Consider the following 24,654-nt stretch of genomic DNA (forward strand, 5'->3'; position numbering starts at 1 on the left):
ATGTGTTATCATTCCGCTTTCAACCATTTAAAAGCACACCAAAGTTCAAATGGGAATAAAATGTCAGATATTTTGTTTATTTATACGACAACATTGTGTTATCACTGTGCTTGATCTAATAGCACAACCAAATGACCTGAATTGCGGTCAATTGAGATACCATTAAAATACATGGGTGCAAGTGATCAATGCCATTTGAAATTCTGTGCAGATTCTTTTAGCAATTGTGAAGATTTCCACAGGCATGCGACCCTGACGATGCACGCTTTCTATGATTACATAAGAAGACATTTATAGTTACAGTAACCTCAACGTGACCATGGATGTGATACTCATTTTAAGGTTGAATAAATACTGTTACTTTAGTTTGTAAGACAGTAAATAGCCTAATGTTAAGGCCGTCTTACAAAAGTAATATTGAATTGTGTTTGGTTGACAACACAACAAAATATTAACATTCAAAAGGAGATGTATCTACTGCTTGGATAGTTCCATACGAGCCAATTCTTTAAAATGTTATATTTGGTTGAGATGGAGACATGAATCCAACATATAATTTGTTAACTTAATCGACATGTATCTTCTGCTTGGATAGCTCTATCTGTGCTACTGATATGTTGGATCCTCATCTCCATTTTAACCAAACATCTAAGTTAAAGAACAGGACAAAATCTAATAAACCCTTAAATACAGTTAGATCTGATTTAATCCCATTCTTTAACCAATATTTTTGGTTGAGATGGAGACGTGAACGCAACATATTTATTATTAACTTGTAGATTCCATTTGTGGCAAGAGTCAGAGAGGTGTCTCCCCTCCATACAGGCAACGCACCTGTTTCATTCACAGTGAGACGCTGGCATCAAAACGCTCATCTCCAGAACTCAACGAGGTCCTTAATAATGTTGTGAAGAGGGCCAACTTAACAGGCAAGTGCTACCAACTCTCGCATTTTTTGATGCATTGTGGGAAGAAATGGGGGCTGATCACTGTCACCTGCTTTTACTTGCAGAGGTGCACTGGCTTTCCAGGGGGAAAGTGGTCAGCAGGGTTTATGAATGGAGACGTGACATCCAGACATTTCTAGCCACAAAGAAATCCGATCTAGCTCTGCACCTGAAGATGATAAATGGATTGATCTGGCATTCCTATCTGATGTATAGGACCATTTCAACCAACTCAACCTATCCATACAAGGACATGTAAGCCTACCGACTAAACAGCTGCTCAACCTATCCATACAAGGACATGTAAGCCTACCGACTAAACTGCTGCTCAACCTATCCATACAAGGACATGTAAGCCTACCGACTAAACAGCTGCTCAACCTATCCATGCGCACGTGACTTTTTCCAAGCAAACAATAAAATTGCCACTTTCAAGAAAAAGCTGGGCGTCTGGAGAGACCGAGTGGAGAGGCATTCTTTATATGTTCCCCCGATTCTCAACTCTGGCTGACGAGGGTAATGTAGACATGGATCACATGTGTAAATTGATGAGGTCACATTTGAGCCAAGCTCTTCTCAAATTCGAGGATTACTTCCTCTAACAATTTGATCCACGCCCGAGAAAGCAGTGGATGTGTAAAGCCGTTGAGTTCGTCACCGGTTGTTGAGGATAAACCATGGGAGCTGTCCTGTGATCAAGGCCTACACGCTCGTTTTAACGAGATGAGCCTTTCCACATTCTGGCTTTTCTGAAGCAGAGAATACCCACAACTCAGCAAGATGGTAGTGAATCCCCTTTCATTCTACCTACATTTACCAGACACTCTTATCCAGAGCAACTTACAGTTAGTGAATACATTATTATTTTTTTTTTCATACTGGCCCCCCGTGGGAATCAAACCCACAACCCTGGCATTGCAAACACCATGCTCTACCAACTGAGCTACATCCCTGCCGGCCATTCCCTCCCCTACCCTGGGCCAATTGTGCGCCGCCCCATGGGTCTCCAGGTCGCGGCCGGCTGCGACAGAGCCTGGATTCGAACCAGGATCTCTAGTGGCACAGCTAGCACTGTGATGCAGTGCCTTAGACCACTGCGCCACTCGGGAGGCTACCTACTTACGCGAGACCAGCTTCTCCTCTCTAGCTGAAACAAAATCAACATATTGCAGCAGACTGCCTGTTGAAAACACCTCGACTGTCCCGCTCCTTCTTCCCGCCGAGGTTTGACCGGTTGGTGTCCAGGAGACAGGCACACCCGTCTCAATGATTAAGTGAGTCAAACATCTTGTACTATTCCATGTATATATTGAAAGAATGAAAGATTGTTATTTGTTTATGAAGATTCTGTTGTTACACTGTTTTTATTGACAGCACAGGTAATGTGATTGTGTATAATGACAATTTATTTATTATTGTTTTGTCACTTACAGACAGACCCTGAAGACAGCCCATGAAGACAGCACAGACAAACAGCACAGATTGACCATGAAGGCAGCCAAGTAAATACATAATTCATTAGTATCTATTTAGTATAAATCGCCCAACAGGATTGTTATTTTATTGTGTTACTATTACCTTTTTTTGCTATTTTTTCGTACTTTTTAACTCTGCATTGTTGGGAAATGGCTCGTAAATAAGCATTTCATGTGAAGTAAGCATTTCACGGTAAAGTCTACACCTGTTGTATTTGGCACGTGACAAATACAATTTGATTTGATTTAAAGTAAAAAATAAAGGAAATAAAATGTGTTAAAAAAAAAGTAAAAAATTCAAGCGATTGTCAATTCATTTTGTTTTGGGCCCCCAGAGGAAGAAGGCCATGCCTTGCCGGTCCCTGGCACACAAAAAAAGTTTGAGAAAGGCTGCTAAAACAGGGAGAACAGGAACAACTGTCACAGATGTAACGGAGTTCATGGACTGTCAGTGGGTCTTCACATCCTATTCTATCCATAACACCGCAGGTAGTTCAGTTTAGGGCTGTCTGCGGCCTAAACACCACCCTATTCCCTATATAGTGCCATTCTTTTGACCAGGGCCCATTGGAAACAGGGTGCCACTTGGGGAGCAGCCTAGCTGTTAAGAGTCCTTCCTATCAACAGGAGGAAAGGAGAGAAAAAAAAACAGGTGTTTTGGGAACATCACACAAACCAATGGGGTTACCATGGAAACCACCATGCTCCCTCTCTCTCTCTCCCCCGGCTTACTCTTCATTAGTGTTGAGAAGAGAACATGGATCGCTCATAGACAGACAGGCCAAAGAGGACAGGCATGGGGGGGGCTGGGGGACTAACAGACAGACACACACACACAGCCCTGCTGCCCCCCCCCAAACAATTGTGTGTGTCCCCAAAAAAGCTTCAATGTTATAATTTTTTTTGAAAGAAACAGCGCACCTTATGTGCACTGCCGATAATACCGTATACACTGATATGGTACAGGAAAGGTATGAAGAACTGGATACCGCCCAACCCTAACACACACACCGACAGACGCACAGACAGACAACTGCTGGGGGCTGCTGGACTAACTCACACAGACACATAGAGAGTCTGTGCCTCTGATGCAAGGTTATTATAGTGAATGAAAACTGAAACTAAAACAAAAAACAGCAATTTTTGTAGATTCCATTATTTCAGTTTACAATTTCGTAAACTGAAATAAAACAATGAACAAACCTGTTACCTTTGACTCCAAAACAAACTAAAATAAATAAAAAACCATCATGAATTATGTTCAGTTTTACTTTTTTCTTCTTCTGAACTTTGGGCAAAAATCGAATTGGGTTTTCAAGCTTTTTCTTTTTTTTTAAGGCCGAGGCTGTGGATGCGTAGGTAACCGCCCCGTCCAGCCCCCCTGGAACGCCTGAAAAGATCATGTTATGCGCATGCGTTTCTTTACCTCAACTTTACGCACACATTTTTGTGGTCACTTCACATTTCTCCCTGTCAATTTTACCGGTGAAATGTCCAGGCAGCACCTGAATGCCAACCATTCCATCTTAATCAGTTTCATGGGGAAATGCATTTAGATCTTCTTAGTTATGTCCAGAGTTGTTTCAAAATATGTACCGAGAGCAAATTTTAGAGCAGGTGGCTCATGTAGCATAGCCTACCTGTGTTTAGCTTCAATCATGTAGCATAGCCTACCTGTGTTTAGCTTCAATCATGTAGCATAGCCTACCTGTGTTTAGCTTCAATCATGTAGCATAGCCTACTTGTGTTTAGCTTCAATCATGTAGCATAGCCTACTTGTGTTTAGCTTCAATCATGTAGCATAGCCTACCTGTGTTTAGCTTCAATCATGTAGCATAGGCTACCTGTGATTAGCTTCAATCATGTAGCATAGGCTACCTGTGATTAGCTTCAATCATGTAGCATAGCCTACCTGTGTTTAGCTTCAATCATGTAGCATAGCCTACCTGTGTTTAGCTTCAATCATGTAGCATAGCCTACCTGTGTTTAGCTTCAATTAAAGCACATATTTTGCCTAGTGGCACGCTGTTGAGTTTTAGCCACATGAGAGAAACATTTGACAATTCGCATAATCCTCCTAAAATCTCATAAAAAATGAGGTGGTGTTTTTGTCTTACAGTAACGTTATGCTATTAAATTCAGTTATGTAGAATACTATCATTAAGTGATCTTGCGGGCATTGATTCAGCTTTGAGCTAACTTTATTAAACTAGCGCCATTCGCCAGAGTATCCTGTTCTCTATGAGTAGAGCAGAGTAAAGTAGATAATCCTGCCAGCAGCATACCACCCTGCATCCCACTGCTGGCTTGCCTCTGAAGTTAAGCAGGGTTGGTCCAGGTCAGTCTCTGGATGGGAGACCAGAGGCTGCTGGAAGTGGTGTTGGAGGACCAGTAGGAGGCACTCTCTCCTCTGGTCTAAAGAAATATTGCCCTGTGTCGGGTGCTGCGTTTCGGATGGGACGTTAAACGGATTTCCTGACTCTGGCACTTATTGTAGGGGTGTTAACCCTGATGTCCTCACTTAACTCCAAATCTAACCACCTAACCATCCCCCACTTCCAATTGGCTCATTCATGTCCCCTGTAACTATTCCCTAGGCTGTTGCTGTAAATGAAAACATGTTCTCAGTCAACTTACCTGGATAAGTAAATGTACAGAAGCTTTGGGACCATAAGCTGTCTGGCCTAGCTTGTGCATCACTAGCTAACAGGGAGGAAAGCCACTACTTTCCATTCCTAAAGCGAAATTTAAAATGTTTTTTATAAAACTGAAACCAGTTCAGGGAACAGAACCAAAAACCCAGAAAGAACGACATTTTTCAAGTAACATAATCGGGAACAAAAGTGATCTATACTGTTCCGGAACAGAACCAGTATTTTAAAAGCACGGGAACAGGTTAATAACCTTATTTTACGTTCCAGGCATTTTTTTTTCAGTTCCACAAAAAACTCATATGCAAAGCCCTCACTCGTTCACTCAGAAACGTGTTCCAGTGTCTGCCTGGCCGAAAATCTTTTCCAGTGTGTGTGTGTGTGTGTGTGTGTGTAGACTACCTGCCCCTCCCCTACCGAAGCATAGGCTACTGTAGCCTACTTGCATTACAAGCGTGATTCAGAAATTAGGGAGATTTTTTTTATTAGAAAAGAATGGATTAACTTTTTCAAATTCTAGTTAAGGATACTAGAGTTTTCACGTTTCACATTGGATTTATTAACTACAAAAAAGTAAGACGTGTTTTTAATTCTGGTGCCGCTCTGCACACACACAAGCTAGCTAGCTCTGGTCCAACGTTAAGCCAACTCTCTGAAGTTCAAAGACACTAAAGTTCCTCCATAGAAGCTCCTCCTTACATATAATTCTGTGGGCCTAATTCAGATAACGCATGTCATAACAAGATGACCAGCGCTTCGCTTCAAGTCAAGCCAAGCCAAGCTCTCTCTCTCAATTCAATTTCAATTTAAGGGCTTTATTAGCATGGGAAACGTATGATAACATTGCCAAAGCAAGTGAAGTAGATAGTAAACAAAAGTGAAATAAACAACAAATATTAACAGTAAACATTACACTCAGAAGTTTCAAAAGAATAAAGACATTTCAAAAATAATGTTGAGGTCATTTAGCAGACGCTCTTATCCAGAGCGACTTACAGGAGCAATTAGGGTTAAGTGCCTTGCTCAAGGGCACAGACAGATTTTTCACCTAGTCGGCTCGGGGATTAGAACCAGCGACCTTTCGGTTACTGGCACTACGCTCTTAACCACTAAGCTACCTCCTGCCCTTCAAATGCCATATTATGTATATATACAGTGTTGGGACAAAATGGGAAAATAAATAAACATAAATATGGGTTGTATTTACAATGGTGTTTGTTCTTCACTGGTTGCCCTTTTCTTGTGGCAACAGGTCACAAATATTGCAGCTGTGATGGCACACTGTGGTATTTCACCCAATAGATATGGGAGTTTATCAAAATTGGGTTTGTTTTCAAATTCTTTGTGGATCTGAGGGAAATATGTGTCTCTAATATGGTCATCCATTTGGCAGGGGGTTGCCCACTCCATAGCAAGCTGCTCTATCTGCGCTGATTGGTTAAGTCATTTAATGTCGAGCTAAAGGCAATACAATTAAGAATTTAAAAAGGAAGAAAAACAAGTTTGAACTGGTTCAGAACTTTATTTTGCAGTTCGGAACAGTGGAACGGAACAAAAAAAAAATGGTTCTGTTCAGAACTAAATTATTGTGAAATAATTCCAGTTCCAACTCCTGAATGAAACTAAAATGAATTTCCCCCCCAATTTTCTTTATTTAAAATGATAGAAATGCTAAATAATATGAAAACACAAAACTATAACAAACTTGCTCTGAGGTATCATCAACTGAAGAATTCCACTGGCACTGACCAATAAAATCACAACATTTTTACAAAAACACATTTACTAGAAGAACAGTGCAGATTAAAAGTTTCACCTTTTTACCAAACTTTGCATCTGCACTGTTCTTCTAGTAAAAGTTGCATTAATAACATTTTCAGTGGACACTGTTAAAAGTAGTCCTTGTGCATTGAGTTGTATGGTTTGTTTAACTTTGCAACCATTGGTTTTTGTTTGACATAAATTTTTTAAGTGAAAAATCTGAGTCTCAGCATCATCCTGTTACTGTGGAATAGCCCATTGTCTGTGAATCGAAAGACGTCAAACAGCTCTGTGTGATTAAATTTTAAAAAATCGGTATTTCTAAAGTAGAGGAGCACATTATGAAACTATCTGATGGGGTTTTGATTCATATAAATATAGAAAAATATAAGAATATCTGAGTATGAAAGGCAAAAAAGATTCTGGGGAGATGAAGCAGTACACAGTGGTCCTGAAATTATCAAAAGAAACCACAAACCAACCACATTATAAGGGCGGCTCTGTGGCTTCTAATTCACTTTAAAAATGCTCACTTGCTCACTGTTTAGACGAGGACATGGCAGAAAACTCCTGTAACAGAAAGCACTCTTCTGCAATGCATTTCGATACTATCTAGTAGGCTAGAGGTAGATGTCTATCTTCATGTACTATGAAGAAATGAAGGTGTGTTACAGTAAAACTGCCCTGAGAGAGAGATAGGAGAGATACAGTTGAAGTCGGAAGTTTACATACACTTAGGTTGGAGTCATTAAAACTTGTTTTTCAACCACTCCACACATTTCTTGTTAACAAACGATAGTTTTGGCGAGTCGGTTAGGACATCTACTTTGTGCATGACACAAGTAATTTTTCCAACAATTGTTTACAGACAGATTATTTCACTGTATAACAATTCCAGTGGGTCAGAAGCTTACATACACTAAGTTGACTGTGCCTTTAAACAGCTTGGAAAATTCCAGAAAATGATGTCATGGCTTTAGAAGCTTCTGATAGGCTAATTGACATCATTTGAGTTAATTGGAGTTGTACCCGTGGATGTATTTCAAGGCCTACCTTCACACTCAGTGCCTCTTTGCTTGACATCATGGGAAAATCAAAAGAAATCAGCCAAGACCTCAGAAAAAAAATTGTAGACCTCCACAAGTCCGGTACATCCTTGGGAGCAATTTCCAAACGCCTGAAGGTACCACGTTCATCTGTACAAACAATGGTTCGCTAGCATACAGTGAGGGAAAAAAGTATTTGATCCCCTGCTGATTTTGTATGTTTGCCCACTGACAAAGACATGATCTACATTAAGGTTTCGAGGCTGACGTTTGGCAACTCGAACCTTCAGCTCCACATATTTTCTATGGGATTAAGGTCTGGAGACTGGCTAGGCCACTCCAGGACCTTAATGTGCATCTTCTTGAGCCACTCCTTTGTTGCCTTGGCCGTGTGTTTTGGGTCATTGTCATGCTGGAATACCCATCCACGACCCATTTTCAATGCCCTGGCTGAGGGAAGGAGGTTCTCACCCAAGATTTGACGGTACATGGCCCCGTCCATCGTCCCTTTGATGCGGTGAACTTGTCCTGTCCCCTTAGCAGAAAAACACCCCCAAAGCATAATGTTTCCACCTCCATGTTTGACGGTGGGGATGGTGTTCTTGGGGTCATAGGCAGCATTCCTCCTCCTCCAAACACGGCGAGTTGAGTTGATGCCAAAGAGCTCAATTTTGGTCTCATCTGACCACAACACTTTCACCCAGTTCTCCTCTGAATCATTCAGATGTTCATTGGCAAACTTCAGACGGGCCTGTATATGTGCTTTCTTGAGCAGGGGAACCTTGCGGGCGCTGCAGGATTTCAGTCCTTCACGGCGTAGTGTGTTACCAATTGTTTTCTTGGTGACTATGGTCCCAGCTGCCTTGAGATCATTGACAAGATCCTCCCGTGTACTTCTGGGCTGACTCCTCACCGTTCTCATGATCATTGCAACTCCACGAGGTGAGATCTTGCATGGAGCCCCAGGCCGAGGGAGATTGACAGTTATTTTGTGTTTCTCACATTTGCGAATAATCGCACCAACGGTTGTCACCTTCTCACCAAGCTGCTTGGCGATGGTCTTGTAGCCCATTCCAGCCTTGTGTAGGTCTACAATCTTGTCCCTGACATCCTTGGAGAGCTCTTTGGTCTTGGCCATGGTGGAGAGTTTGGAATCTGATTGATTGATTGCTTCTGTGGACAGGTGTCTTTTATACAGGTAACAAGCTGCGATTAGGAGCACTCCCTTTAAGAGTGTGCTCCTAATCTCAGCTCGTTACCTGTATAAAAGACACCTGGGAGCCAGAAATCTTTCTGATTGAGAGGGGGTAAAATACTTATTTCCCTCATTAAAATGCAAATAAATTCATAACATTTTTGACATGCGCTTTTCTGGATTTTTTTGTTGTTATTCTGTCTCTCACTGTTCAAATAAACCTACCATTAAAATTCTAGACAGATCATTTCTTTGTCAGTGGGCAAACGTACAAAATCAGCAGGGGATCAAATACCTTTTTCCCTCACTGTATAGTGGGCTTCTTTTGACCAGGACACATAGGGCTCTATATAGGGAATAGGGTGCCATTTGGGATGCAGCGAGTGTCCACATTGGCTGCATCCCAAACGTGTAGCTGTGGTGGCCTGGCTTTCCAAGGGTCGTTTGCTGACTGGCCGGCCTGACTGCTTCCAGGGGTCACTCCCTTTAAGAGTGTGCTCCTAATCTCAGCTCATTACCTGTATAAAAAAGACACCTGGGAGCCAGAAATCTTTCTGATTGAGAGGGGGTCAAATAGTGAATAGTTATGCACGCTCAAGTTCTGTTTTTTTGTCTTATTTCTTGTTTGTTTCACAATAAAATATATTTTGCATCTTCAAAGTGGTAGGCATGTTGTGTAAATCAAATGATACAAACCCCCCCAAAAATCAATTTTAATTCCAGGTTGTAAGGCAACAAAAAAGGAAAAATGCCAAGGGGGGGGGGTGAATACCTTCGCACGCCACTGTATATCTCACACACACACACACACACACACACACACACACACACACACACACACACACACACACACACACACACACATTAGTCTGAGCGGTGCATTTTGTTTTGATCCAGCAGCCACTCTACTGCCTGCCTGGTTCCATGAACACTACAGACCAGGTCTCTCTTGGTAAAAGGGATTATAATCTCCAATGAGACTAACCTGTATAAATAAAAGTTCAGTGAAAACTAAATGGTAAGTTGACCACAGTTAGTTTGAGGCCCTGGTCTGGCAGCAGAGTAGACGTCAACAGGCAGAGGGCCAGGCAGAGGGACAGGCAGAGGGCCAGGCAGAGGGCCAGGCAGAGGGACAGGCAGAGGGACAGGCAGAGGGACAGGCAGAGGGCCAGGCAGAGGGACAGGCAGAGGGACAGGCAGAGGGCCAGATGGCAGCAGAGTAGACGTCAACAGGCAGAAAGACAGGCAGAGGGCCAGGCAGAGGGCCAGATGGCAGCAGAGTAGACGTCAACAGGCTGAAAGACAGGCAGAGGGCCAGATGGCAGCAGAGTAGACGTCAACAGGCTGAAAGACAGGCAGAGGGCCAGATGGCAGCAGAGTAGACGTCAACAGGCAGAAAGACAGGCAGAGGGCCAGATGGCAGCAGAGTAGACGTCAACAGGCAGAGGGCCAGGCAGAGGGCCAGGCAGAGGGCCAGGCAGAGGGCCAGGCAGAGGGCCAGGCAGAGGGACAGGCAGAGGGACAGGCAGAGGGCCAGATGGCAGCAGAGTAGACGTCAACAGGCAGAAAGACAGGCAGAGGGCCAGATGGCAGCAGAGTAGACGTCAACAGGCAGAAAGACAGGCAGAGGGCCAGGCAGAGGGCCAGGCAGAGGGCCAGGCAGAGGGACAGATGGCAGCAGAGTAGACGTCAACAGGCAGAAAGACAGGCAGAGGGCCAGGCAGAGGGACAGGCAGAGGGCCAGATGGCAGCAGAGTAGACGTCAACAGGCAGAAAGACAGGCAGAGGGACAGGCAGAGGGCCAGATGGCAGCAGAGTAGACGTCAACAGGCAGAAAGACAGGCAGAGGGCCAGATGGCAGCAGAGTAGACGTCAACAGGCAGAAAGACAGGCAGAGGGCCAGATGGCAGCAGAGTAGACGTCAACAGGCAGAAAGACAGGCAGAGGGCCAGGCAGAGGGCCAGGCAGAGGGCCAGGCAGAGGGCCAGGCAGAGGGCCAGGCAGAGGGCCAGATGGCAGCAGAGTAGACGTCAACAGGCAGAAAGACAGGCAGAGGGACAGGCAGAGGGCCAGGCAGAGGGCCAGATGGCAGCAGAGTAGACGTCAACAGGCAGAAAGACAGGCAGAGGGCCAGATGTGTGTGTGTGTGTGTGTGTGTGTGCATGTCTCCTGCAGACACCAGACAGACATAGTGGAGAGCCTGCCTGTCTGGAGGGGGAGGAGAGGGAGGAGAGGGAGGAGAGGGAGGAGAGGGAGGAGAGGGAGGAGAGGGAGGAGAGGGAGGAGAGAGAGGAGAGAGAGGAGAGGGAGGAGGGGGAGGAGAGGGAGGAGGGGGAGGAGAGGGAGGAGAGGGAGGAGAGGGAGGAGGGGGAGGAGGGGGAGGAGAGGGAGGCCCAGGGCACCCTATGTCCCAAACGGCACCCTGTTCCCTACATAGTGCACTACTTTTTGAACAGGCCCCACAGGACTCTGGTCAAAAAGTAGTGCACTATATAGGGAACATTCGTATTCTCCCTAGGCCTCCCTCTCCTACACTACGGTGGCCTCAGGAAGAACACAAACACGCAGCAACTATTGAAATACTTATTTTCAAGGTTTCACTGCTGGCAGCCTGGTTGGTTTGCTGTTTTCCAACACATACTGAACAAAAATATAAATGCAACATGTACATTTTGTGCACAACTTTGTTTACATCCCTGTTTGTGAGCATTTCTCCTTTGTCAAGATAATCCATCCACGTGACAGGTGTGACATATCAAGAATCTGATTAAACAGCATGATCATTACACAGGCGCACCTTGTGCTGGGGACAATAAAAGGCCACTCTAAAATGTGCAGTTTTGTCACACAACACAATGCCACAGATGTCTAAAGTTTTGAGGGAGCGTGCAATTGGCATGCTGACTGCAGGAATGTCCACCTGAGCTGTTGCCAGATAATTGAATGTTCATTTCTATACCATAAGCCGCCTTCGACGTTTTAGAGAATTTGGAAGTACGTCAAACCGGCCTCACAACCGCAGACCAGGTATAACCACGCCAGCCCAGGACCTCCACATCCAGCTTCTTCACCTGCTGGATCGTCTGAGACCAGCCACCTGGACAGCTGATGAAACTGAGGAGTATTTCTGTCTGTAATAAAGCACTTTTGTGGGGAAAAACTCATTCTGATTGGCTGGGCCTGGCTCCCCAGTGGGTGGACCTATGCCCTCCCAGGCCCACCCATGGCTACGCCCCTGCCCAGTCATGTGAAATCCATAGATTAGGGCCTAATTTATTTCAATTGACAGATTTCCTTATTTGAACTGTAACTCAGTAAAATCGTTGAAAATGTTGCGGTTATATTTTTCTTCAGTATATATTGCTGGAGCCAAGGTCAGGGAGGCACCAGTGGAGCAGACAACGATGTAATCAATACCGGGAATGGTTGGGTTGTACAACCACTTCAATAATAGACTGAACAGATTTCAGACCTCTGTACAGTAAGGCCATTCAGAATGATTACTACATAGCTCTAAATACGGATTAGTGGTATTTAACCATAGTCTGAGATCAACTATGTCTATGATGTTCTAAAAATGATTCTAAAAATATCTAAAATGGTATTAATGTACTAGATGGCGATTCTAACTGCTGAAGCTTTTAGGAACTGTGCCTCTAGGGAATGTGCCTGAAAAGCTTGCTGGTTTGCTCAGGCAAAGTCTAACATCCTAATCATTATTTCATCTGCAGGCAACCACAGCAAGTGGAAATAGATAGAAGCTGGTACTTTTCTATTCTAGATTGACCCCAGCCCCTAGGAAATGTGCCAAGTCGTCTGAAGCGGGGTTATGGCCAATCCCAGTAAACTCAAGGAAGTAAACTGAAATTGGAATGTCAATGAATCTCCTGTTCTAGATTAGAACGTTCTAAAGTCTAGCTCCTCTAGACATAGACGATACTTCCGTCATTCCCCAAATTCACCAGCTGCATTCACTTCCACATTTCCTTTTTGACATTGCGTAACGTAAAAACAAACCAGCAGCTCAGTGGCATTCATACTGGTGGTAGATTCGTGTATTTATCAGTGCCATTCATCTTGGAGGTAGATGGTAAGTCAGGTTTCCTTGATATTACTAAAGTAGCCCCCAAAGGGCCCTGTACTTTTTACTATCTATGTAAACAATATTGACTTGTCTGTAAGAAATTGTAACCTCCACTTGTATGCGGACAATACTGTAGTGTATTCTGTTGCTCCTTCTGTTGACAAGGCTCTTTCAGAACTACAATCTGCGATACTGTAGTGTATTCTGTTACTTAATGCAGATAAAACCAAGTAAATGATATGTTACTTTCCAAAAAGCTGAAAAATGTATCTGAAGATTTATGCATATGTACATTGGATGGTGCCCACATTGATTGTGTACCTGCTTATAAATACACAGTGCATTCGAAAAGTATTCAGACCCCTTGACTATTTCCACATTTTGTTACGTTACAACTTTATTCTAAAATAGATTAAATTGTTTTTCCCCCTCATCAATCTACAAACAATACCCCATAATGACAAAGTAAAAACAGGTCTTTTGTTTTTGCAAAAATAAAAAATAAAATACAACTGGATTATTAATTTACATAAGTATTTAGACCCTTTACTCAGTACTTTGTTTTACATTTTCATTTTTTAGTCATTTAGCAGACGCTCTTATCCAGAGCGTCTTACAGTTAGTGACTGCATACATTTTCATACTGGCCCCCCGTGGGAATCGAACCCACAACCCTGGCGTTGCAAACGCCATGCTCTACCAACTGAGCTACACGAGACCTGTGTTGAAGCTACAAGCTTGGCACACCTGTATTTGGGGAGTTTCTCCCATTCTTCTCTGCAGATCCTCTCAAGCTCTGTCAGGTTGGATGGGGAGCGTTGATGCACAGATATTTTCAGGTCTCTCCATTGATGTTCGATCAGGTTCAAGTCCGGGCTCTGGCTAGGCCACTCAAGGACATTCAGAGACTTGTCCCGAAGCCACTCCTGCGTTGTCTTGGCTGTGTGCTTACGGTCGTTGTCCTGTTGGAAGGTGAACCTTCGCCCCCAGTCTGAGGTCCTGAGTGCTCTGGAGCAGGTTTTCATCAAGGATCTCTGTACTTTGCTCCGTTCATCTTTCCCTCGATCCTGACTAGTCTCCCAGTCCTTGCTGCTGAAAAACATCCCCACAGCATGATGCTGCCACCACCATGCTTCACTGTAGGGATGGTGCCAGGTTTCCTCCAGACTTGACATTCAGGCCAAAGATTCTTGGTCACCTCCCTGACCAAGGCCCTTCTCCCCCGATTGATCAGTTTGGCTGGGCGGCCAGCTCTAGGAAGAGTCTTGGTGGTTCCAAACTTCTTCCATTTAAGAATGATGGAAGCCACTGTGTTTTTGGGACCTTCAATGATGGATTTTTTTTTGCTACCCTTTCCCAGATCTGTGCCTCGACACAATCCTGTCTCGGAGCTCTGCGGACAATTCCTTCGACCACATGGCTGGGTTTTTGCTCTGACATGCACAGTCAACTGTGGGACCTTATATAGACATCTGTGTGCCTTTCCAAATCATGTCCAATCAGTTTAATTTACCACAGGTGGACTCCAATCAAGTTGTAGAAACATCTCAAGGATGATCAATGGAAACAGGATGCACCTGAGCACAATTTCAAGTCTCATAGCAAAGGGTCTGAATACTTATGTAAATAAGGTATCTTTTTTATTCATAATACATTTGCAAACATTTCTACTTTGTCATTATGGGCTATTGTGTGTAGATTGATGAGGAATTTGTTTTATTTAATCCATTTTAAAATATGGCTGTAACCTAACAAAATATGGAAAAAGTCAAAGGGTCTGAATACTTTCCAAATGCACTGTATAGACACAAAAGTATGTGGACACCCCTTCAAATTAGTGGATTCGGCCATTTCGGTCACACCCGTTGCTGACAGGTGTATAAAATCGATCACACAGCCATGGAATCTCCATAGACAAACATTGGCAGTAGAAAGGCCTTACTGAAGAGCTACTGATATTACTGATTACTGATATTGATTACTGCATTGAATGGGAAAGAGATTGCAAGAAAGGCATTTTACTGTACTTGTGCACGTGACAATAAAACTTGAAAACAAACAATTCAGTCGACATTCATGCAGCTTTAAACTATGGAGATATCTATATGAATGCAGCTGCCACTGTATTGAAGTCATTGACATCGTTTATCATAGAGCACTACATTTATTACAGGTGATAGGTTCAGTACACATCACTGCATTCTGTATGAGAAATGAGGGTGGCCCTCTCTGAAGTATCGTAGATCAATGTAAACACATGAAGTAGCCAGCCAAATAGAAAAGTAGCCAGCCAGGGAGTTCCAAACAATTGCAGAACGAGCTCTATTTGGTGGCCTCTGGTACATTAAAATGTGTTGATTCCATCCGAAATACACAGCTAAATGATTGAATACGTTAACAACTTTACCTCCCAGTTTGATCAAATGAATTGTGGTATTGAGTAGAAAGACATGACTTTACAATGAAAATTACTAAAATAATGTATGAATTCAGTGTGTTGTTAGTTGTTTTGGATATCGCCTAGGCCTATTATTTGCTCAGGACTATTTTCTAAGTAAAAGAATGCAAAGTTTTTCAGGGGGAGGACCACCCGGACCCCCTGCCAGACTGTGCAGCCCCACTTTTATACACAGGCAGGCGCTCATGAATAGACCTACAGGTATGATTGAAGAATGAAGCAGGTATTAAACATGGACTTTGCTACACAGAAAGCAGCAGTTGGCTACTCCATTGTCAACACTTTCAAAAAAGGTCCAATGCCAGGGATTTTGACGCCATTGCAGGAAATTGGCTTAAAAATGTTTAAGTTTCTCTACACCGCCAAGACGGGGGCATCTAAAATGTTCTCTAAAATTCAGCCACACTGTCAGGGCCGACCGCGCCCCCTGCCACGCCCCCCACCTAAGCCCCTTTTTATATCCAGAAATAAACCTACAATGCAGTTGTTTTTATCTCAATATCAAGTCATTTCTGGGTAACAATTAAGTCCCTTACTGTGATAGTTTTTTTTTTTACCATTGTTTTAAAATGGTCAAAAATAAACAAAAATTGCTTCTTAGCAAAGGGCAATTTCTCAAGCAAGGATTTTGCTAGGACTATCTGGTAATGGTCTGAGTGGGGATGGGAAAACTGAAAACTAGCTGTGATTGGCAGAGAGGTTTGGAACCCTCTTATCTATTAACTAATTTACCACCTGGTGATGTCACCATGGAAGGCCAAAACTCCATCCCACCAAAACAGGTTGAAATTTCAGGCGGCCTTTTCAAAACAGCTCTTACACTAAAAGGCCATTATCCAAATGTTCACAATTTCACAGCATTATTCCAACCTCAGTGTGGAAATATATATAAAAACACAGGAAAATCACGTTTTTTACTGCACTTATAATCATTTTTAGAAATCAACAATTTCTAAAAACCTGTTTTTGCTTTGCCATTATGGGGTATTGTGTGTAGATTGATGAGGAGAAAAAAACGATTTAATCCATTTTAGAATAAGGCTGTAACGTAACAAAATGTGGAAAAAGTCAAGGGGTCTGAATACTTTCCGAATGCACTGTATATCAATATCTTCAATAATACCATACATAAGTATCATGACATTAGCTTGTATAACCTTCAATCTGTTTATTTTATTATATTTTGGACCAGACTGTGCCTCACTACCTATTGTTCCTGCAGAGAGGATTCAACATCTTCATCCAATGTTTTCATCATTCGCCTAAAGAAAACCTTCCAGTATGCAAATTAGGGAGCCAAATGAACGGCTCTCTCACTGATGCAATTCGGTTCGGTTCACCTAAAATATCAGTTCAAAAACAGCCATTTGTTTGAACAACCCATCACTAGGCTACATTGACGAATCACTTTAGCGGTCACTGGCAAGTCTCAACATGGGCTTCGAATTAGGGCCGGGACAATACAATTATCACAATATTTTTTCCATGCCAAAAATGAAAACATGAAGCAGACCAAACTCTTTGGTCAAGCAGTATGTAAAATGTGTGCGCTATAGCTTGGAAAATAATTGTTTCCAACATTAGGGCTGTTTTCCTAAAGAAGTTAAATCCGCTTTGTGTTTTGTTTCCTTGCCACGATATTAACAAGTATCGCGATACTGGTATCGTCCCAGCCCTACTTCGAATCCTAACAAAATGTTTGGTTTACTTGTCCCGATGCAATACTATGGACATAACTAGATTGTATGATTTATGAATAGCCAAGGGATATAGGCGATTGGCTTTATTCAGTCAGTTTGACACCTTCTATAAACTAGTCAACACAAGCTGTTCGGTCGTCAATCAAAAGACCAGTAAATAGCCTTCGGCTGTATAGGCCAATGAAACACGCAAAATAAAATAAATGAAAGTGCCACGAAACAATAATTAAGTGGATTTCAACTCATCGTTACCACTTACATTACATGGGACAGGAGACTATAAAGAAGCATCATGCTCTCTCCCAATCACGGCGCACAAAAATAACACCGGAACCGAGAGGCGGGACAGACAGCAGACTGACAAACCAGCAGTGTCCCTGTCATCGCTTGCTTTGTGACTGACAGGCGCCTGTCCTATCAACAGATCACTAGAAGATTCATATCGTTAATTCTAGCGGGAGAACGCTATACAGACTTTTCTGACTAGCGAATTGAAACTTTTAAAAGAAAATAAGCCTAGTTAATTCATGAAGTGGAAAAAGTAGCTGACTAACAATGAGTTTGTTATTGGCTGTTTAGCCAACAGCCGGCGCTTATGGAAAACACTGCATGCATGTCCTGCGGGCAGCGGTGTTACCCGCAAGACCAACCTCAGACACACTTCTGGGATAGATTGATACTGTCTGGTATAAAACCCTGACCACTTCAGATGATGTAATTGGCGACCTTTGGTGAACTATTGAATGTTGGTTGGCAGGCTGGGAGCACAATGGATGCTGCACAAACATAGCAGGCAGAAATAGAATGCAAGACATTCTATCATGTGGAATGAGGGTGAGACCTGTGCATACAGATCTGACAACAGAATATAATGGATACAGGATACAGAAAGGACTGCTTAATCTATGCCCACACTCAATCCTTCAGTATGTAAAATGGGATGATGTAAATGTATGATGTAAGAAGTAACTGTAAAATATAGTGTAAAAAAAATTAACTAATAAAATCCACCACATATTTTTGTTTCATTGAGCCTTTTGATCAGTCAGAATGGCCCATTTTGATCAAGGTAGTGGGTTAAAACTCGAAAGCCATTTTACAAGTCCTTCATAACATAGCCTACAGACAGACAGTACACTGGCTTGGTCCAGCCAAAGCATTGGTCAGTCACTGTCAGTCAATGTTATGAAACACTTTCAGTGAGGCCCAAGTTTCTCTCGTCTACCCCCTCTCCTTCTCTCTCGTGGTTCACTGTCAAGTCGGAGAGGAGCGAGAAGGGGGCCAGCCTGAGCCAGCAGCCGAGCAATTACACAACTTGTTTATGAATTATGTCTCAGTCAGAACAGAATCTAGCACAAACTGGTCTGATGACATTACCCAATCTCAACTCAACCCTCCTCTTTTCAGTTTTTAATGAAAAGTAGCTTCACGTTATTATTTGTTTTTTCAACTCTCTCTGCCCGTCACATAAGCCAAAACCACACTCGACTGCTTTAGCATTCAAAACAAGTACAGAGGTGTTAGTCGAGCGTTTGATTCCCTGCAATGTTGCTAGTCAAAGGCTGTTTAAGGGGGTTAACTTCCAGACGTAGATAGTGTATAGCGGTGGTGAAAGAGAAGGCCAAGGTTATTTCATCCCATACTAGCCCCAGCCTAAATCATTCTACTACACTCTTTCATTTAATGGCTTGTCAAATTGTTAAAACATCACGAGTGAGTCACCAAGTGCAGACAGAGCGAACGGAAACCATATCTTCCTTCCTTGTTGATTGTGGCTCTATAGGGTTGACAGACAGAGGCTGCATCCCCAAAAGGCACCCTATTCCCTATAAACCCCTGTGTAGCTCAGTTGGTAGAGCATGGCGCTTGCAACGCCAGGGTTGTGGGTTCGATTCCCACGGGGGGGGGGCAGTATAAAAATGTATGCACTCACTAACTGTAAGTGGCTCTGGATAAGAGCGTCTGCTAAATGACGTAAATGTAAAAATGTAAAATAAAGCGCACTACTTTTGACCAGAGCCGTTTGGGCCATGGTCAAAAGTAGTGCACTAGATAGGGAATAGGGTGCCATTGGGGGACAGGGCTCTGAATAAAAGTAGTGCACTAGATAGGGAATAGGGTGCCATTGGGGGACAGGGCTCTGAATAAAAGTAGTGCACTAGATAGGGAATAGGGTGCCATTGGGGGACAGGGCTCTGAATAAAAGTAGTGCACTAGATAGGGAATAGGGTGCCATTGGGGGACAGGGCTCTGAATAAAAGTAGTGCACTAGATAGGGAATAGGGTGCCATTTGGGACACAGCACCCAGAGATGCATCTGTCTCCCAGACCAAACCATTAGTTCCTTCAGACAGACAGCCAGGAAATCCTCCCCACACTACTACTAGATCTGTGGTTGAACACTTGTCTGGATTTTATCTCATTGACATTTGTGATTAAATCCCTGTTCTATTATTCCTGTCTTTTTTAACTACGGACAAAAATTGTCTAAGTGAGGCAGAAAAACAACACGTTTTTTAGGATAAAAGCAATGGCAGACGGGGACTGAACAGAGGCCAACGTTTCCTCTACTATAGCAAAGCGTGTCACAAGCACGGCTATATTTATTTCTCTATTTCTGAAGCCCTCCAAGTAGACAGTTCACAAACAACACCCAGAATGGTGTACGTTTTAACTTGAGTGTTTAGTCTAACAGAAATGGGTGTTTAAAACCAGGTCCATCCTAATGCCATTTGATTTAACTAGTTTGGTGAAACCAAATCTGACCATCTCCAGTGACATGATAAAACGGCATTATAGCCTAAAAACAGAGGTCAATTTCTCTCTTTTAATCTCTCATTGTGTTTACCTACATGTGAATGAAGTGAATCCATTCTTTACCTATTTTGTAAACAAAATGAGAGATTAAAAGAGAGCACTTTATGTCAAACCAGACACTTTGAAATCAATTTAGTTTATCCTGGCACGCAATTGGATTTCACTAAATGAAGGAATCGGATGCACATGTACAACAGTGAGTAAACAAAGATTCAAATATTTTGTTTTGTCTAAAGGAATTACCTCAAACAAACCAGCCATTTTCATTGGAGGTTTTTTAACGGATGCACATGTACAAACAATTTTACGCCACTCAATCGGATAAACCAAATTTGTTCAAATGAATGTCAGGACTAAGGATGGACGTCGTAACCTATCTTCTGTTGTTACTAGAGAGTGACAACAGAAGTGACAACAGAAGACGTTACAGAAGGTTACCACGTCCATCCTTAGTCCTGACCATTCATTTGAACTAATTTGGTTTATCCAATCTGATCAGATTGAGTGCCGTAAAAAATGTTGTACATGTGCATCCGATTCCTTAATTTGGTGTAATCCGATTGAGTGCCGGGATAAACCTACATTGATTACAAAGTGTCTGGTTTGACATAAAGCGCTCTCTTTTAATCTCTCATTTTCTTTATCCATTTACTGCTGTTTGCAACACAACAGTGAATGAAGTGAATCGCATTCTTCATCTCTATGACACAGTGAGGTAGATGGGTAGGGAGGCTATTAGACTGAATTCACCAGAATTATTTTATCATTATGAGTAAACACAGCAGGCGATTCCAGTGAAGATCATACATTTTTCCTCAGTAATTTCACATAGTATTTCACTATGACTACATTGTCATTTCTCAGTCACTTCACATTGTATACCTGGCATGGCTTATAGTCCATGCTCTGACCTTAGAAAACAACAACTGTAAACCATGTTTTCTATTCATTTGAATAATTAAATTGATTTAAAAAAAACAGGCATTCTAAATTATTCTGGCTGTGTTTTTATACTTAAATAATCATGCAAATATTGGAGCATTAGCAGCAACATTTAAATCCACATCCTAGTAGTCATGGTTGCAATTACTCACAGCATTGACATGGCAATCAATCAACATCTTTGTTAGGTGCTACTTGTCCCCCTAATCAATTTATGATGTACATTGTGTTTTGACTTGCATCTTTAATTTATATCCAAGCAAATGTATAGAATAGACTTGTACAATTGCATGTTGCGAACGCATTTTGATCAAATTAGTAACTATGGGCCAAAAAAATATGCTAACCAGAAAAAGGCAATAAAATTGACCTTCGTCCTTCCAAATATCCAGTATCTAACGAAAAGGATTGACTTTCTGTCATCATAGCTGAGCTTGTCAAATCAGAGCCTTCCAACAAAAAAAGAACTGACATTCTAATACAGTGTCAACTATTCTGTCAAATTAGGAACAATAATGCATATGCACACATCTCCAATAGATAAGACTGGGGTGAGAAGATGATAAATTAGCTAACTACTTACTTTCTCCATTCGTTTGCTGACAATTCCATACGTAGACAGCAGTCACAAAAAACACAAGGAAAGTCCGCGGCCACATATTGACTCAACTCTGGTCAATATCCGATCGACGACGCAGTCGAGAGCAACTGTCTGGGGAAGAATCCGAGTCAACTCGATTACAACTAGTTGGCAAGGGGTAGCTGTCCTTTGGTTTGTTAGTTAAACCACAGGTAAACAAAAATACAAACGGTCATCCCGGAAAAATGGGCGGAGGGAGGGAAGAGTCCAACGTGTTCACTACTAGCTAGCTAGTTAGCGAGCTAAGTCACTGGTTAGCCTCAGCTAGTTAACTGCACAGGTCAGAGGGATATTCAAAATCACCACAAACAAATGCAACCGTGGGAATCATTGTGGCTAAACAAAGGAAAAGTCTCACTTTGCAATAAATTGCATCGCATTGCGTCTTCTTTTCAAGTGTTCTTGATTCAATCCGCAGTCTCATGCGTCGCAGAGCAGGGGGAGTAACGTTAGTTAGCTGCTAGCTAACGTTACCGTTAGCTGAATGGGCAGGAGGCCACAAAGTTTGTGCGATTAGAAGGATATCAACTCTCAATTTAATTACGCTTCCGGTAACACTCGCTATGGATATGTTGCTATGTGTCTAGCTACTAAGTAAATTGCCTATTCCCTTGCATTGAAAGAGAACCTAAACCACAATGTGCAACAATGTCCCCCGTCTCACAGTCCCGAATTCTGTAGCTTCGCTTCTGACAACTTCAGGTTCATGCAAGGCACGCGTGGCGTACAGTAGTATACGAAACCCACGGGTCACTGCTCATGGCTGTTGTCTTTCACAAACATATCCCAAACACAAAATACTAGCGATTACTAGGTTGTTTACAACTTCAAGTAATATAAACTCATCTGAATCCGTGTATGGAGAGACAAAATCTAACCGCAGTCAACGCTGAGATTTCCACTCAACTGTCAGACTTCGCTGTTGCTCGTTCGTTAGTCAGTTGGCCTTTTTCTTCATAATAAAGGCGTTTCAGTGATTTCACCTGATGGATATCTCCTTCCAAAATGACAACACGGTTATTGCACGAGAACAGCAAAATATAATGTCGATATTTTACTCTCCGACATTAGAGGCAGGCCTAAATGGTTCAGTCCCTTAGGATCCCCTTCGCTGTGCCTCTCCGTCGCCAGTAGTAAACAGAACCTGTAAGTGAGCCAGATGGGGCGAAGGGGAAATACGGACTGGAGTACATTGGATTACGCAGTTAGACTAGAGATACGCCTACTGTAACAACCTACACTGCGTCTGATAATAGGCTATAAATACACTACATGGCTAAAAGTATGTGGACACCTGCTCGTCGAACATCTCATTCCAAAATCATGGGCATTAATATGGAGTTGGTCCTCCCTTTGCTGCTATAACAGCCTCCACTCTTCTGGGAAAGCTTTCCACTAGATGTTGGAACATTGCTGTGGGGACTTTACATTTACATTTACGTCATTTAGCAGACGCTCTTATCCAGAGCGACTTACATTATTTTTTTTATTTTTTTTCATACCCCCTGTGAGAATCGAACCCACAACCCTGGCGTTGCAAACGCCATGCTCTATCAACTGAGCTACATCCCTGCTGGCCATTCCCTCCCCTACGCTGGGCCAATTGCGCGCCGCCCCATGGGTCTCCCGGTCACGGCCGGCTACGACAGAGCCTGGATTCGAACCAGGATCTCTAGTGGCACAGCTAGCACTGCGATGCAGTGCCTTAGACCACTGCGCCACTCAGGAGACATTCTTGACTTGCTTCCATTCAGCCACAAGAGCATTTGTGACATCGGGCACTGATGTTGGGCGATTAGGCCTGGCTCGCAGTTGGTGTTCCAATTCATCCCAAAGGTGTTCGATGGGGTTGAGGTCAAGGCTCTGTGCAGGCCAGTCAAGTTCTTCCACACCGATCTCGACAAACCATTTCTGCATGGACTTTGCTTTGTGCACAGGGGCATTGTCATGCTGAAACAGGAAAGGGCCTTCCCCAAACTGTTGCTACAAAGTTGGAAACACAGAACCGTCTAGAATGTTAATGTACGCTGTATCGTTAAGATTTCCCTTCACTGGAACAAAGGGGCCTAGCCGGAACCATGAAAAACAGCCCAAGACCATTATTCCTCCTCCACCAAACTTTACAGTTGGCACTTTTTACTATAGGGCAGGTAGCGTTCTCCTGGCATCCACTAAACCCAGATTCGTCCGTCGGACTGCCAGATGGTGAAGCATGATCCATCACTCCAGAGAACGTGTTTCCACTGCTCCAGAGTCCAATGGCGGTGAGCTTTACACCACTCCAGCCGACGCTTGGCATTGCGCATGGTGATCTTAGGCTTGTGTGCAGCTGCTCAGCCATGGAAACCCATTTCTTGAAGCTCCCAACAAACAGTTATTGTGCTGACATTGCTTCCAGAGGCAGTTTGGAACTCGGTAATGAGTGTTGCAACCTAGGACAGACGATTTTTACGCGCTTTAGCACTCGGCGGTCCCGTTCTGTGAACTTGTGTGGCCTACCACTTCTCGGCTAAGCCTTTGTTGCTCCTAGACGTTTCCACTTCACAATAACAGCACTTACAGTTGACAGGGGCAGCTCTAGCAGGGCAGAAATTTGCCGAACTGGCTTGTTGGAAAGGTGGCATCCTAGGATGGTGCCACGTTGAAAGTCACTGAGCTCTTCAGTATGGGCCATTCTACTGCCAATGTTTGTCTATGGCGATTGCATGTCTGTGTGCTCGATTTTATACACCTGTCAGCAACGGGTGTGGCTGAAATAGCCGAATCCACTAATCTGAAGGGGTGTCCACATACTGGACACCCAGTATGTGGACAGCATGAATAAATTGCGCGTTAAATTAATAATGCGTGGAAATAATAAATCTGCTCGACTTTCAATTATGGTCAGGAGGAGAGAACAATTTGCATCTCCACTTGTTGATTACATTTGAATTCTTCC

At 43.0% G+C, this 24,654-nt stretch overlaps 1 protein-coding gene across 1 annotated transcript in view; it reads right to left on the reverse strand.

Annotated features, from left to right (window-relative positions):
- The window catches only part of insra (insulin receptor a), a 158,128-nt gene extending 135,274 nt beyond the window's left edge, over nucleotides 1-22,854 (reverse strand). Inside the window, exon 1 of the mRNA XM_045205955.1 lies at nucleotides 21,660-22,854. Coding sequence (XP_045061890.1) covers nucleotides 21,660-21,735 — 76 coding nt within the window. The 5' untranslated portion in view covers nucleotides 21,736-22,854. The remainder of the gene's footprint in view (nucleotides 1-21,659) is intronic.
- Between the last annotated feature and the right edge of the window lie 1,800 nt (nucleotides 22,855-24,654).

The sequence above is a fragment of the Coregonus clupeaformis genome, chromosome 21 (assembly GCF_020615455.1).
Source record: "Coregonus clupeaformis isolate EN_2021a chromosome 21, ASM2061545v1, whole genome shotgun sequence".
In the NCBI taxonomy this organism is placed as follows: domain Eukaryota; kingdom Metazoa; phylum Chordata; class Actinopteri; order Salmoniformes; family Salmonidae; genus Coregonus; species Coregonus clupeaformis.